The 16,540-nt window shown below is 40.9% G+C and overlaps 1 protein-coding gene across 3 annotated transcripts in view; it reads left to right on the top strand.

Annotated features, from left to right (window-relative positions):
* whrna (whirlin a) overlaps nucleotides 1–16,540 on the top strand; it is a 397,537-nt gene that overhangs the window by 250,572 nt on the left and 130,425 nt on the right. For all 3 annotated transcript variants that reach the window (XM_034191661.1, XM_034191660.1, XM_034191659.1), the window contains exon 4: nucleotides 6,757–6,965. In XM_034191661.1, the coding sequence (XP_034047552.1) occupies nucleotides 6,757–6,965 (209 nt within the window). The remainder of the gene's footprint in view (nucleotides 1–6,756; nucleotides 6,966–16,540) is intronic.

Here is a 16,540-nt window from a genome sequence, read left to right as displayed (position 1 = left end):
ATCCACCTTTACAAAACAACGCCTGAAAATAATTTATTCTTTATGTCCTGGCTGTAGGGGTAGTTCCCAAGTGGTTAATGCACTTGGTTTCAGTGTGAAAGGTTCCCGGTTCGAATCCCACCCCTGCCACATTTCTCCATGTAATGTGGAGTTACGTCAGGAAGGGCATCCAGCGTAAAATTTGTGCCAATTCAACATGCAGATCCACCTTGGATTTGCTGTGGCGAACCGAGTACAAAAACAAGGGAGGCAGCTGAAGGGACTGACTTACTCTTTATGTCCTGGCTGACGAAAAGTCCCTGTGTTACACGGGAGTTTGGTGACAGGTTACAGTGCCAGCTGGTAATCCGTTAATTGCGGCTGATGGTTGCAAGTTTCTGCTGTGGACAACTCCTCCTCTTCTTCCACCACGGGCCGCTTTGCGCCACAAGGAGGACTCGCAGTCCCTCACCTGGATAACATCTCAGTCTGCACACGATGAAATTATCCCATGATCCACAAAACAGTAAAATAAAGTGTTAATACTCAGTTTTGCCTCTGTGTCGAGTGGAGAAAGCTGCAGACACTGTGCGTGGCGTGCTCTCAATATAAGTGTTCCACCTGCCAATCAAAAGGATTGTGCCAGTGAGAATGAACCATTCTGACACCGAAAAAGCACTGTGCATCACCGACCTGAACCACTCAGTAGAAACGGGGCTGTCAGTAGCGTGTAAAAAAAAAATCCATAAATTATCTATAAATTAATGGGGTTATTAATATAATGGTTCTGGTAATAATGATGATAATGGTTCTAACCCTTCCTCCTCCTTCTCCAGTGTCGTGAATCGCCTGGTTGTTCCTGGTTTTTAGTGGAGCACAGTTCAAAATCCGAATATTTATCTCTTCAGTAACTGCGAACCAGGAAAGGATAAATTTCAAAACTGTTGTTTAATTTAGTCTTAAATACACAAAAAACATTACATATTATGTCACGTACACTTAAGGAATGCATTGGTATGGTGTTGAACTGTATGTATGTCCATCCATTTTCAATACCCACTTCCTCCAATTAAGGGTCACGGGGGGGCCAGAGCCAATCCCAGCAGTCATAGGGCGTGAGGCGGGGTGCATCCTGGACAGGACACCAGTCTGTCACAGGACAACATATAGACAGACAAACACATCACACTCGCACCTACAATCAATTTTAAAGTTTCAAATTCACCTAACGTGCATGTCTTTGGATGTGGGAGGAAACCAGAGCACCCAGCGAGAGCTCACGCAAACATGGGGAGGACATGCAAACTCCACACAGAAAGGCCCCATGTGGGAATCGAACCCACAATCTTATTGCTGTAAGGCTCCAGTGCTAACCACTAATGCACCGTGCTGCCAATTTGGTCTTTTTTTTTTTTTTAGGGGGGATTTTGTTTGTGCTCCTTCAAGAACAGAAACCTTACAACTGGAACATCACAAGTTACATATCCTTTTTGGAATAGTGACCCAACAGTTTTCACTCTGTATGTTGGTAATAATTGTGTGTAATCAAACGTGTAGATCAGGACTTACAGTTCACATTAGGGCAAGTCAGTACGACGTACAGTCACGTCGCTGGCAAAGGGTTGTCGTTGATTTCATTTTGGTCCTGGCTGTCTTTTTTGGTACAAAGTAAAATGGTAACGGCTTTAGCTAATCTTAAGAGGTCACAGTGACATTAAAGGTGCTCTGAATTTCAGACCACTTTATGCCAGAATACAGGAGGTACCGGACCAAGGTGGCACTTAATATGGACGTTGTCTTCCCTCGGACTGCAGCTCAGCTCTTTGACACAAGGGAGTGAAATTACACACAAAAAGCCTTTTCAGACTCTTATTAAACAGCTCTGCTCTGAAACTGGTCGATGCAAAGAACACAATAAAGAAGAAAAGAGTAGGTTTTTTTTATCATCTGTTTCCCTGTTATTTAATAACCATGAAGACGATAACAGAGGAGAATGTGAAATTAGTTTATTTCATAGTGAAGGTGGGAGACATCTTTTGTGTTGTCACCATCATAATGAAAAACAAGTTGGCGTGTTGTAGTAGAGAACATCCCCCAAAATGTTGCTCTTTAGAGAAATGTCTATTAGAATTCAGTCTACTTGATTTTCAATAGTTATTGTTTAATATTGGATATGAGAAGCATTTGTTGATCAGAAGGCTGCCTGGACTTTCAACTTTGCAAACTGTCAAAGGTCCAACAGTCCTTCGGCTGGATTGGTAATCACCATGGGGCAACCTCACTTTCCCCGAGGGAATCTTCCCAAGGGATCAATAAGGTCTATCTAATTTAATCTAATCAATGCAATCTAACCGAAGTTTGCGTTTAAAAGCTGCTTGCTGTCACAATAAATTGTTATGCATTGATTACAATAGGATCCAATCCATAGAAGATTGTAGTCATCAAATGCAATCTGCAGCATCAACATCCGTCAGAAACACAGGAAAATAGCTCAATTACTCACCATGTTTCAGTGCAGAACAGGTAGCTCAATGGGATAGCGTTGGGCTACCAATATGCAGACGGGTAAAATTCCTGGTCATGTTATCTGTCTGTATTTTTAAATAATGCAGTGCATTGTCCCAGTCCACCCAGCTTTAACCCTCTGGGGCCGACGCCGTCGTATAAGACGGCTAAGACCAAGCCTTACTAAATTCTAAATAACTTTATAATGATATGAGATAGGAACTTACTTTTTTGCTGAAAAGTTAACTTTGTGGACTTTCGAGCCAGCCATCGGCCATCTTTGTACTCCTCATAGAAGCTGTGTGATGACGTGCGCAGTGTGAGTGTCGAATCAGAATTGGTTCACTGTCACATGGTTTTCCAAAATCCAATTGTAGGGCAGATTTACCTCACATGAAAAGCCAAAGATCGTTTTCAGGAGTGATATGTGACTAGTTGGGGCAGCACGGTGGCTTGGTGGTTAGCACTGTTGCCTCACAGCGAGAAGGTCATGGGTTCAATTCCTGTGGCCTTTCTGTGTGGAGTTTGCATGTTCTCCTCGTGTTTGCGTGGGTTTCCTCCGGGTGCTCCGGTTTCCTCCCACATCCAAAGACATGCGGGTTAGGTGGATTGGTATCTTTAAATTGTCTGTAGGTGTGTGTGTGGGTGTGTCTGTGTTTGTTTGTCTGTTTGTGGCCCTGCGACAGACTGGGCGTCCTGTCCTGGGTGTACCCCGCCTCGCGCTCTATGGCTGCTGGATAGACTCCAGCCCCCCGCGACCCTTAATTGGACTAAGCGGTAGAAGATGAATGAATGAAGTTACTAGTTGGCCCATTTGAATAGCCCCCTGGTGCTCCAATGAGTACATACTATTGGACTCCAGTGCGCCCTGCAACCATTAAGCACAGCGATCAATGAAAGCAGACAGAGCAGATGGAGAGCCTCTGATGACAGTCTCACATGCTCAAACAAAGTGTGTAACTATCAGGATTGCTCCACTAGTTTGCATGTGAATGTTACTGGATAACTCTGTTGCTTTCTCTGCGTAAAGCACTGTTTACCATATCAATGGAGCGAGGGGAAGGGCCGCTTCTCAGACTGTAAGCCAAAGTGGGCCAACGTGTGAATGAAAGCAGCTGTCAGCACAGAACACTCCAAAACACAGTAGAAGTATAAGTTTGTGATGTAACCTTTGTCTAATAGCAGACAGAAATTGCTTTGAGATGAAGACAAAAAAAAAAACCCCGCATAGACCATTTTGTATATATTGTTCAAAATGTGCATTTGTGTTTGTTTGAACCTTTTTGTTGTACATTCTTGAATGAATGAATGAATGAATGAAAACTGTTTATTTCGAACATTTGATACAACAACAATTACAAGATAGATCAGTAAAGACAACAACAAAAAAGTTCCTACTGTGTACCCAACATGTCCGAAAAGGGGTAGGGTGAAGCATCAGCTTATTTATCCCTACCCCTTCTTCCCCACAACCAGTAATACCTTTTGCCACATATACACATAGATTCCTACACACCTAAACCGATATCAATATATATATATATATACATATACATACACATATATATATACATACACACATCAACATACATACACATATACATACACATATATACACATATACATATATACACATATATATACACAAACATAAATATACACCTACACATACCTACTTACATACAAAATACTATATATTTACAAGCCGAAGCAAAAAACAAAAACACCCTAACCCTCATTACCCTTCCTCCTCCCTATACCCAGAAAAAAACATATTTTTGTATTTTCTTTCACACAAGACCTCAAATAACACAACAAAAACATATATATTATGAAAGCACAGGTTGTCCTGAAAAAAAGACATAAAACTTGATTGTGGGATGCAGGGAGAGCTGTTAACAACAATAATAAAACATTTATGCCAGGCCAGGCGAGTCCAAAAAATGCCCTCCGACCCCAGAGGGATGCCAGCTTTGGCTGGAGATGTAACCTGCATTGGACTGGTGTCCCCTCCAGGGGGAGTTGAAGACTCTTATCCACTCCATGCTATAAGGTGGCAGTTCCTTTCCTAGCTGCCTGATATCTTCCCCAACTATTAGTCAGGTACCCCTTTTGCGTGGTGGCCAGCAGGGGGCACTGGGTGGCAGTCACAGCCAAGCCTCAAACTGGTGACTTTCTACACAGAAGGCCAGTGCTCCCACCCCCACCCCCCGTACAATAAATACTTGCAACAATTAAACACCAGACCCTGACCTGACAAACAAATTCTTCTACAATGTCTATCTTTCTTGACTGCAACTACCTGAAGCAACAGTCATGCACAACCGCTGCTCTTTTGCACACCATGGAACCAGCTGTGATGGTTGAAGGATCTGATGAGGGTGACTCAAAGATGCCTCCTTTTGACATGTTCAAGGCATGTACCAAGGAACAATCAGGTTAGACCCAGAACACGTTATATATCTGACCTGGGACTAATTTGGGATGAAGAGTATATAGCTGTGTAAAGGAAGATCTAAGAGTTAAAAGTTTTTATTGTCATGTGCACAGTAAAAACAGGCAGTTATACCACACAATAAAATTCTTACTCTGTTCATTCTCCCTAGAATATTTGCATGTAGAAAGTTCACATCAAATGATTTAAAAAAAAAAAGAACACATTATAAATTACACATTATTAGACTGAAGAATATATACACTATTTAAAGGATGTAGAGTTTAGAGGATATGCAGTTTATGCAGTACTGGCAATTTTGTGCAATATTGTGTAGTTTTAAGCAGCCTTCCTGCTCTGCAGGAGTTGTAAGGTGCAGGCGTACATAAATAGTGAATAGAGCTATTATAATAAATATTTAGAGGATGATAGTAATAATGATGAGGAGAAGAATGGTGGAGGGGTCAGTGTGTAAGAGAGTTACTGAGAAGCCTAATGGCCTGTGGGTAGAAGCTGTTCACCAGCCTAGTAGTCCTGGACTTCAGACTCCTTTAGCGTCTGCCTGACGGTGGGAGTGTGAAGAGTGAGTGTTGGGGGTATGTACTGTCCCTGATGAGGTTGTGTGTTATACATAGGACTCTGGTTTGGTAACTGTCCTGCAGTGAGGGGAAAGCTCAGGTGGGTACAGAGGTTTGTGCAAAGGACAGATTGAATATGTCAGCAAACACATCACCTAGCTCTGATGAGCAAACCCTGTGGGCACGGCCGGGGATATTATCTGGGCCAGCTGCTTTCCATGGGTTTGCGTTGCTCAGAACCCTGTGCACGTCTGCTAATGTCATCATGAGTGATGAGTCCTGTATTCTCTTCTTGCCCAACATCATTCCCTGCTGATCAGTATCTTGGGCCTCAAAGCGAGCGTAGAACTCGTTCAGCTCATCTGGCAGTGTGGCTTGGCTGGATGTGACTGCGCTGCTCCTCTGCCGGAGTCCTTGTGTTGGAGTCCTTCCCACATGCATCGATGGTCAGAGGTAGAGTAGTAACCCTCCAACTTCAGTCTATATTGTCTGTTGGTCTATATTGTCTCTTAGCTAGTTTGTCTAGTTTAGAGAGGTCTATGGAGAGTTTATTTGGGGAAGTGATGGTCTAGTGGTTAAGCAGTGGGCATGAAATCAGATGATCCTCTGTTCAAACCCCCGTCTGGCTGGAAAAACACAAAGGGCCCTTATGCAAGGTTAATCCCCAAGTTGCTCCCGGTGTGTGTGTGTGTGTGTGCGCACGTGAATGCAAGACATTACTGTAAAGCACTTTGAGCTTCTGATATAGATAGAAAAATGCTGTATAAATGCAGTCCATATTTTTGCCTGCTACAGAGGGAGAGAGGGAGGGAGGGATGGGTGGATGGGTGTGCTGTCTGTCAGAGTCCAACTTATCAGTCAGTGTGATAGTTCAAGATTTAATAAGTGCATTGGATATTTTTGTTGCTGTTATTCATTATTTGCAAACAGGAAACCCCTCTTTCTATTTTCACAATTGTACTTTGCGTCATTCATCAATGTCATTCTGTATAATGACTGTGACATCCACAGCTATGAAGACTAATTGCAGCTTTAATCATTAATAGCATTATTTCCTTTTGTAATAAAATTTTATGGAATTTTTTTGTCATATCCCAAGAAAATGTGATAAACAAGCCTATGTCCACTAAATATTTCACCTCTACTGCCTCCGCTTGTTACCTCTCTCCAACCTTTGACCTCTGACAGTCTGATCCTCCGACACTACCGTCTTGTTCAGCCCCCTCTGCCTCCCCTCACTGTTCCTTTCCCGACCCGCAGGTTGGCGACCAGATCTTAGAGGTGAACGGTCACAGCTTCCTGAGCGTCCCACATGACGACGCTGTCAAAGTCCTGAAGTCGTCGCGACACCTGATGATGACGGTGAAAGATGTCGGCCGCCTGCCACATGCGAGGACGGTGGTGGGTGAGACCAAGTGGATCCCCAGCTCACAGATTGCAGAGAGCTCTGCCAACAGCAGCCTGGCAGGGTAAGATTTAAAACTGCTCGAATCCAGCTTTTGTCCAAAATAGTTTTGGTGAAGTTGGAAGAGGTATTGACTCGCCTGGCAGTAACGGTGTAGCAGGTAACCTCCTGGTTGAATGTTATTGGCTAAACTTAATGGGTTGCACAGTTGGGATTGAGTTCAGTGAAGGGATCTATTTGAAACTTACACACACTGGACCTCATCCATCACAGGTTTCCCTGATTTTTATTGAGAAAGAGGGTCACATGGAGGGTAGAGTTCATTTTGATTAACCATTCCCTAAGATATTACCATAACTCCAGTCTGAAGTGTCAGGTTGTACTGAACTTAAACTAACTAGGAAGGTTGGGTCAAGTCTCGACGTATGCACTGGTCCTAAGTATTGTGCCTTTGGTCTTTATTAGCAGCTGTTTGTGTTCAACAGCATTCCATCACTATCTCCTCAAATTAGTCAAATTTTTGCTCTGGCCAGGTGATAAATGGGATTCTCTGTGATTCTCTTGCCCACTTGCTGAGTTGCTGAGCATGCGTAAGAAAAATAATGTACGTGATGTAACTGACGTTCCTTCACAATGCATGTAGTACTCTTTACCTGTTTCTCCTAAAGTAACTACCTGTTTGATGTTCCAGCAGTACTCAAAGATTCTCCAGAGAGTTCTATGGTCGTATCAAAGCCATAAAGTCATTATCGCCCTTCAGCCACGTTCCACTTTCGTGGTTAATGCATTTTAGAATGTCACAGTTTGAAACCGTGGGACTTCTTTTTTATTTATTTTTTTGTGGCCTTTGACATGATTTGGTAGACTCTTGCATCAACTTGGAGCCCCGTTCTTTGTCGTACCGTGACCTTTTCCAGAAGCACATCACATGGCATGACTCCAGCATGTGATGTCATCAGTCTGCATGCTAGCTCATATTCACAGGTAGCCGTGGTCTTCACATACACCAGATTGTCACAGTTATAGACCGTGACCTTCCAGGATGCACATCCATGGAAGCAGGAACAGGTTTAACCCCATTTCATTTCCATCTCTCCAACTCTGAATGATAACTGGGTGAAGTTTGGATCATGTTTGAGTTTAAAGTTGCATATTTTTGGGGGGGGGGGGGGGTGCTCTATGGAGGTTATGAGCCACTTAACCACTGCTGCAGTGCATCTGCTGATGTTCCATAGAACTGTCCTGTCATTGGCTGTCTGTGCAGGGAAGGTCAGCAACAGCTAAATGAATGTTAAATTTAGGTGAAGTCTGAGTACAATTGGGAAAAAAAAAAAGGTTGACAAAGATTTTATGGCTCAAATTTGAATACACAATGAAAGCACGACCACCTCAGTGCATCAGTCACGTTTCCTGTATGTAGCCTCATGTGTGACCGTGAGTTTGTGCAGTTGCATCTTTTACTGACTTCTGCTGTTCACTGCATTGCAAAGAAAATGAAACACAAAAAATATATAACTTTGCTAAAGAAACGATCAATAACGTAAATGTGCTAGAAGTCACTCAGAGCACCACTTTAAACATCTTCTGGATCCTGTATCCAAAATAGATCAAATTCACAATAAAATCATTCAAAATTCCCAGAACATTATATATATGTTAACCAAATTTCCTTCAAATTGGTTCACTACTTTTTAAGTTATCCTGCTAGCAAACATGCAAGCACCTGTGAAAAAATTACATCCTTGTTGGAAGGAAAAATAAAACTAAACAACTTACTCAGCTTTGCTGATCAGCGAGAGATAAAGATAATTACACATCATCAGCTTTTGTGGCTTCTGTTTATTCTTCTCTACAAGAGTCAAGACAGAAGTCAGACTACCAGAGCAAGAATTTTAGCTGAGGAAGCTTCTACGATTTGAAGCGAAACATCCTTGCGTCAAGCAACCCAGTCCAGTCGAAGATTCAAGCTTCTCTACTATGGAAACCACCTGGACAACTGAGAGCCTGTACAGAAACATACACATCATGATGCAACGAACGGTCCATCTGTAAAACCCCTCCTGGCAGAAACCTCTTTTTATGGAGTTAGTACTTCTGGCATGATGAGGAACTTGACAGTCATGTATTTTTGCATGTTGTTGTTGTGTGAATTTGCAGCAGACACATCATCATGTTAAACGGTTTCATGTGCTACAAGTTATGTTTGTTCGTGTTCTGTATTTGCAAATGTTTTCTCCATTTGTAAGATGTGTGTGTGTGTGCATACAGTTGTATGCAAAAGTTTGGGCACCCCTGATAATTTTCATGATTTTCCTTTATAAATCATTGGTTGTCTGGAACAGAAATTTCAGTTAAATATATCATAGCAGACAGACACAATGATATTTCAGAAGTGAAATGAAGTTTATAGGATTTACAGAAAGTGTGCAGTAATTCTGTAAACAAAATTAAGCAGGTGCATAAATTTGGGCACCCCAACAAAAAAAAATACAACAATATTTAGTAGATCCTCCTTTTGTAGAAATAACAGCCTCTAAATCAATCAATCAATCAATCAATTTTTTTTATATAGCGCCAAATCACAACAAACAGTTGCCCCAAGGCGCTTTATATTGTAAGGCAAGGCCATACAATAATTATGTAAAACCCCAACGGTCAAAACGACCCCCTGTGAGCAAGCACTTGGCTACAGTGGGAAGGAAAAACTCCCTTTTAACAGGAAGAAACCTCCAGCAGAACCAGGCTCAGGGAGGGGCAGTCTTCTGCTGGGACTGGTTGGGGCTGAGGGAGAGAACCAGGAAAAAGACATGCTGTGGAGGGGAGCAGAGATCGATCACTAATGATTAAATGCAGAGTGGTGCATACAGAGCAAAAAGAGAAAGAAACAGTGCATCATGGGAACCCCCCAGCAGTCTACGTCTATAGCAGCATAACTAAGGGATGGTTCAGGGTCACCTGATCCAGCCCTAACTATAAGCTTTAGCAAAAAGGAAAGTTTTAAGCCTAATCTTAAAAGTAGAGAGGGTGTCTGTCTCCCTGATCTGAATTGGGAGCTGGTTCCACAGGAGAGGAGCCTGAAAGCTGAAGGCTCTGCCTCCCATTCTACTCTTACAAACCCGAGGAACTACAAGTAAGCCTGCAGTCTGAGAGCGAAGCGCTCTATTGGGGTGATATGGTACTACGAGGTCCCTAAGATAAGATGGGACCTGATTATGCAAAACCTTATAAGTAAGAAGAAGAATTTTAAATTCTATTCTAGAATTAACAGGAAGCCAATGAAGAGAGGCCAATATGGGTGAGATATGCTCTCTCCTTCTAGTCCCCGTCAGTACTCTAGCTGCAGCATTTTGAATTAACTGAAGGCTTTTTAGGGAACTTTTAGGACAACCTGATAATAATGAATTACAATAGTCCAGCCTAGAGGAAATAAATGCATGAATTAGTTTTTCAGCATCACTCTGAGACAAGACTTCTGATTTTAGAGATATTGCGTAAATGCAAAAAAGCAGTCCTACAGATTGTTTAATATCGGCTTTGAATGACTATCCTGATCAAAAATGACTCCAAGATTTCTCACAGTATTACTAGAGGTCAGGGTAATGCCAATCCAGAGTAAGGATCTGGTTAGACACCCATGTTCTAAGATTTGTGGGGCCAAGTACAATACTTCAGTTTTATCTGAGTTTAAAAGCAGGAAATTAGAGGGTCATCCAATGTCTTATGTCTGTAAGACAATCCTGCAGTTTAGCTAATTGGTGTGTGTCCTCTGGCTTCATGGATAGATAAAGCTGGGTATCATCTGCGTAACAATGAAATTTAAGCATACCATCTAATAATACTGCCTAAGGGAAGCATGTATAAAGTGAATAAAATTGGTCCTAGCACAGAACCTTGTGGAACTCCATAATTAACTTTAGTCTGTGAAGAAGATTCCCCATTTACATGAACAAATTGTAATCTATAGACAAATATGATTCAAACCACCGCAGCACAGTAACCTTTAATACCTATGGCATCTCTAATCTCTGTAATAAAATTTATGGTCAACAGTATCAAAAGCAGCACTGAGGTCCAACAGAACAAGCACAGAGACGAGTCCACTGTCCGAGGCCATAAGAAGATCATTTGTAACCTTCACTATGCTATTTCTGTAACTATGATGAATTCTAAAAACCTGACTGAAACTCTTCAAATAGACCATTCCTCTGCAGATGATCAGTTAGCTGTTTTACAACTACCCTTTCAAAGAATTTTTGAGAGAAAAGGAAGGTTGAGATTGGCCTATAATTAGCTAAGATAGCTGGGTCAAGTGATGGCTTTTTAAGTAATGGTTTAATTACTGCCACCTTAAAAGCCTGTGGTACATAGCCAACTAACAAAGATAGATTGATCATATTAAGATCGAAGCATTAAATAATGGTAGGGCTTCCTTGAGCAGCCTGGTATGGATGGGGTCTAATAAACATGTTGATGGTTTGGATGAAGTAACTAATGAAAATAAACTCAGACAGAACAATCGGAGAGAAAGAGTCTAACCAAATACCGTCATCACTGAAAGCAGCCAAAGATAACGATACGTCCTTGGGATGGTTATGAGTAATTGTTTCTCTAATAGTTAAAATTTTGTTAGCAAAGAAAGTCATGAAGTCATTACTAGTAAAGTTAATGGAATACTCAGCTCAATAGAGCTCTGACTCTTTGTCAGCCTGGCTACAGTGCTGAAAAGAAACCTGGGGTTGTTCTTATTTTCTTCAATTAGTGATGAGTAGAAAGATGTCCTAGCTTTACGGAGGGCTTTTTATAGAGCAAACAGACTCTTTTCCAGGCTAAAGTGAAGATCTTCTAAATTAGTGAGACGCCATTTTCCTCTCCAACTTACGGTTATCTGCTTTAAGCTACGAGTTTGTGAGTTATACCACGGAGTCAGGCACTTCTGATTTAAAGCTCTCTTTTCAGAGGAGCTACAGCATCCAAAGTTGTCTTCAATGAGGATGTAAAACTATTGACGAGATACTCTATCTCCCTTACAGAGTTTAGGTAGCTACTCGGCACTGTGTTGGTATATGGCATTAGAGAACATAAAGAAGGAATCATATCCTTAAACCTAGTTACAGCGCTTTCTGAAAGACTTCTAGTGTAATGAAACTTATTCCCCACTGCTGGGTAGTCCATCAGAATAAATGTAATGTTATTAAGAAATGATCAGACAGAAGGGAGTTTTCAGGGAATACTGTTAAGTCTTCTATTTCCATACCATAAGTCAGAACAAGATCTAAGATATGATTAAAGTGGTGGGTGGACTCATTTACTTTTTGAGCAAAGCCATAGAGTCTAATAATAGATTAAATGCAGTGTTGAGGCCTGTCATTCTCAGCATCTGTGTGGATGTTAAAATCGCCCACTATAATTATCTTATCTGAGCTAAGCACTAAGTCAGACAAAAGGTCTGAAAATTCACAGAGAAACTCACAGTAACGACCAGGTGGACGATAGATAATAACAATAAAACTGGTTTTTGGGACTTCCAATTTGGATGGACAAGACTAAGAGACAAGCTTCAAATGAATTAAAGCTCTGTCTGGGTTTTTGATTAATTAATAAGCTGGAATGGATGATTGCTGCTAATCCTCCTCCTCGGCCCGTGCTACGAGCATTCTGACAGTTAGTGTGACTCGGGGGGGTTGACTCATTTAAACTAACATATTCAGCCTGCTGTAACCAGGTTTCTGTTAGGCAGAATAAATCAATATGTTTGATCATTATTATATCATTTACCAACAGGGACTTAGAGAGAGAGACCTAATGTTTAATAGACCACATTTAAACTGTTTTAGTCTGTGGTGCAGTTGAAGGTGCTATATTATTTTTCTTTTTGAATTTTTATGCTTAAATAGATTTTTGCTGTTGTTGGTGGTCTGGGAGCAGGCACCGTCTCTACGGGGATGGGGTAATGAGGGGATGGCAGGGGGAGAGAAGCTGCAGAGAGGTGGTGTAAGACTACAACTCTGCTTCCTGGTCCCAACCCTGGATAGTCACGGTTTGGAGGATTTAAGAAAATTGGCCAGATTTCTAGAAATGAGAGCTGCTCCATCCAAAGTGGGATGGATGCCGTCTCTCCTAACAGACCAGGTTTTCCCCAGAAGCTTTGCCAATTATCTATGAAGCCCACCTCATTTTTTGGACACCACTCAACAGCCAGCAATTCAAGGAGAACAGGCGGCTAAACATGTCACTCCCGGTCCGAATGCTTCCTTTAGCTTCCAATGAGAGTCTGGATTCTGGTTGAAGGTATTTTGGACCATTCCTCTTTACAAACATCCCAGGTTTGTTAGTTTCCGAGCATGGGCAGCCCGCTTAAAATCACACCACAGATTTTCAATAATATTCAGGTCTGGGGACTGAGATGGCCATTGCAGAACGTTGTACTTGTACCTCTACATGAATGCCTTAGTAGATTTTGAGCAGTGTTTAGGGTCGTTGTCTTGTTGAAAGATCCAGCCCCGGCACAGCTTCAACTTTGTCACTGATTCATGAACATTGTTCTCAAGAATATGCTGATATTGACTGGAATCCATGTGACCCTCAACTTTAACAAGATTCCCAGTACCTACACTGGCCACACAGCATGATGAAACCATCTCCAAATTTTACTGTAGGTAGCAAGTGTTTTTCTTGGAATGCTGTGTTCTTTTTCAGCCATGCATACCACCCCTTGTTATGTCTAAATAACGCAATTTTAGTTTCATCAGTCCACAGCACCTTATTCCAAAATGAAGCTGGCTTGTTCAAATGTGCTTTAGCATACCTCAAGCGACTCTGTTGTGGTGTGTACACAGAAAAGGCTTCCTCTGCATTACAGCATCTCTTTGTGCAATGTGCGCTGTATAGTTGAATGATGCACAAAGACACTGTCTGCAGCAAGATCATGTTGTAGGTCTTGGAGAAGGTCTGTGGGTTGACTATGACTGTTCTCACCATCCTTCACTTCAGCTTATCTGAGATTTTTCTTGGCCTGTCACTTCAGGCCTAAACTAGTACTGTGCTTGCGGTCTTCCATTTCCTCACTGTGTTCCTCACAGTGGAAACTGACAGCTGAAATCTCTGAGATAGCTTTTGTATCCTTCTCCTAAACCTTGATGTTGAACAATCTTTGTTTTCAGGTCATTTCAGAGTTGTTTAGAGCCTCCCATGTTGCCACTCATTAGAAGAAATACAAAGGGGGGGAAACATTTGCAAAGGGCCACCTTAAATACCCTTTCTCATAATTGGATTCACCTGTGTAAGGAGGTGAAGGGTCAGTGAGCTTACCAAACCAATTTTGTGTTCCAATAATTAGTGCTAAATGTATTCAAATCAATAAAATGACAAGGGTGCCCAAATTTATGCACCTGCCCAATTTTGTTTAAATAATTATTGCACACTTTCTGTAAATACTAGAAACTTCATTTCATTTCTCAAATATCAGTGTGTTTGTCTGCTATATGATATATTTAACTGAAATACTGATCCAGACAACCAATGATTTATAAAGGAAAATCATGAAAATTATCAGTGGTGCCCAAACTTTTGCATACAATTGTATGCTTTATGCATTTACTATTGGCTTAATCTGGAAGCCTTGTGACTTCTCTTGGCCACCGTACATCAGTACAGTGATGTTAAAGTTGCCACAACTTGTGGGAATTCAGCTCTAAACATTAATAAATAAAAAACTGAGGAACAAAGCTTATTTGTCAGGAAGAACACACAGACAAGCAGTGAACGTGAAAACAGATTTTGTTTTTCCATCAAATCTTATTTCAGGGAACAACTGAATGAAATAAAGCTGAGTTCAAGCTTGAGGAAGAAGATGAATTAGATCCTTGTCAAAATCTGGCAGGAGAGAATTCATTCTTAACTCTGTTTTCAGTTTGTGTAATATGTGGAGTTTAATACTGAGCACATCATAAATCTCAATAATAATAATAATAATAATTAATATAATAATTAATAAATTAAGCCAACTGCTGACATCGATAAACACTTTAGGAAAACAACTGCAGATTTTTCCTCTGCTGTGTGTTCACACTTATCTTTCTGGAACGACTTTCAACAAAGTGCTTTGAAACTGTTCCAGTTACAAATGAAAACTGGCAGAAGAAAGAAGCTTTGGCCTGAAGAGGAACTGCAGCAGGAAAACTACTCAGAGGGGAAAAAAGAACAGCACTGCGGTCTCAGCCAAAGTCCACGGCATAGCCTTTAATGCATAATGTGATCAGACGTCCATCACATCTCACTCGACTCGCGTGTTCGCTGCAGAGAGAATGAAAAAGCAATAACCAGTTATTGGTAAAATGACAGAGCTCCTGTCTAAATTCCGCACCTGAACATCTCATCGGCCGCTTGCGACCAAAAATAAGCTGCCATCCCCAACAACCAAATTAAAACGAGACGTAAATGCCAGACTCGTTTTCTCATCATCTTAATAACACCCCACTCACCAGCCTGAAGACAAAATTTGCAATTTCACAGTGTGTGTCCCAGAACAAGTGGAACTATGAAAGTGTTTAACATTTACTCGGGCGATGAAGTTCTGCCCCACTCGTCCCTTGAGATCTGCAGACGTGGTTTATTTTGCTGTCTGTTTCAGTGACAGATGTTTGGTTATGTGTCTCGTTTGTGTGTGCACGCTCATAAATCTCTGCAAACGCCTCAACATGTGGCTGCAACTACAAATAAAGGCCTTATTTTTAATGACTGGTTTATTTAACGGGGCTCCTGCACATTAACGAGCATTAAAATGCCAGACTTAATCACCTGAAGGTTGTTTTTCTCGTTAAAATTACTGGACAGATGTTAAGATGAGACATTTTAAAAAGATACTTATTAGAATTAAAAGATACAAATTGAAACGAGAAGGCGTGCGCTGATTATCCCCCGTCAGTAATTTGTACTGTGGCATTCAGTCACATTCGTGTTTGATTGATTCATTTGCTAGATAAATTAAGACAGACATTCTCAAATTTAAGAACACTGGGGCCACCTTTGAAATGTTAAAAACTTTCTGAGACCAGCCAAACCAGTTATTACAGTTTTGACCAGCATGAGATGAAAATGAACTACGTATTTCCATATCTATTTAGCTATATCTGTGTATAGCTAGACAGATACCTAGAAAGATATAGGCGCATGCCTAGATAGATATAGATGGATAGATATCTATAGATCCAGATATCTATAAATGGATACATACATAAAACTCATTTAAATCTCATGGCTTTGTTTTATTGCATTTTAAAACAATCAGATTTTTTAAGTAATTACGAACTTTATTACAAAATTGAAATCAAATTGAAGGTATTTTTATTTTATTTACAATGGTCTCTCATGGTCCACCCGCAGTCCATCTGCTGCACACCAGGGGGCAGCAACCCATATTTTTGGAATCGTTGAATTAAGAGATGGTCACTAAAATGTCTGTCACCTGTCTTTTGACGGTATGTTTTCAATCCAGTCTCTAAGATCAGTACCAGGTCCAATCAAGGTTTATATATATATATATATATATATGTATATGTATATATATGTATATGTATATATATGTATGTATATGTATATGTATGTATATGTATATATATGTATATTTATGTATGATATGTA

This window comes from Thalassophryne amazonica, chromosome 17 (assembly GCF_902500255.1).
Source record: "Thalassophryne amazonica chromosome 17, fThaAma1.1, whole genome shotgun sequence".
NCBI classification, from domain to species: domain Eukaryota; kingdom Metazoa; phylum Chordata; class Actinopteri; order Batrachoidiformes; family Batrachoididae; genus Thalassophryne; species Thalassophryne amazonica.
Note: the sequence above shows the minus strand (reverse complement) of the source record. Positions and strands in the feature narration are given on the sequence as shown.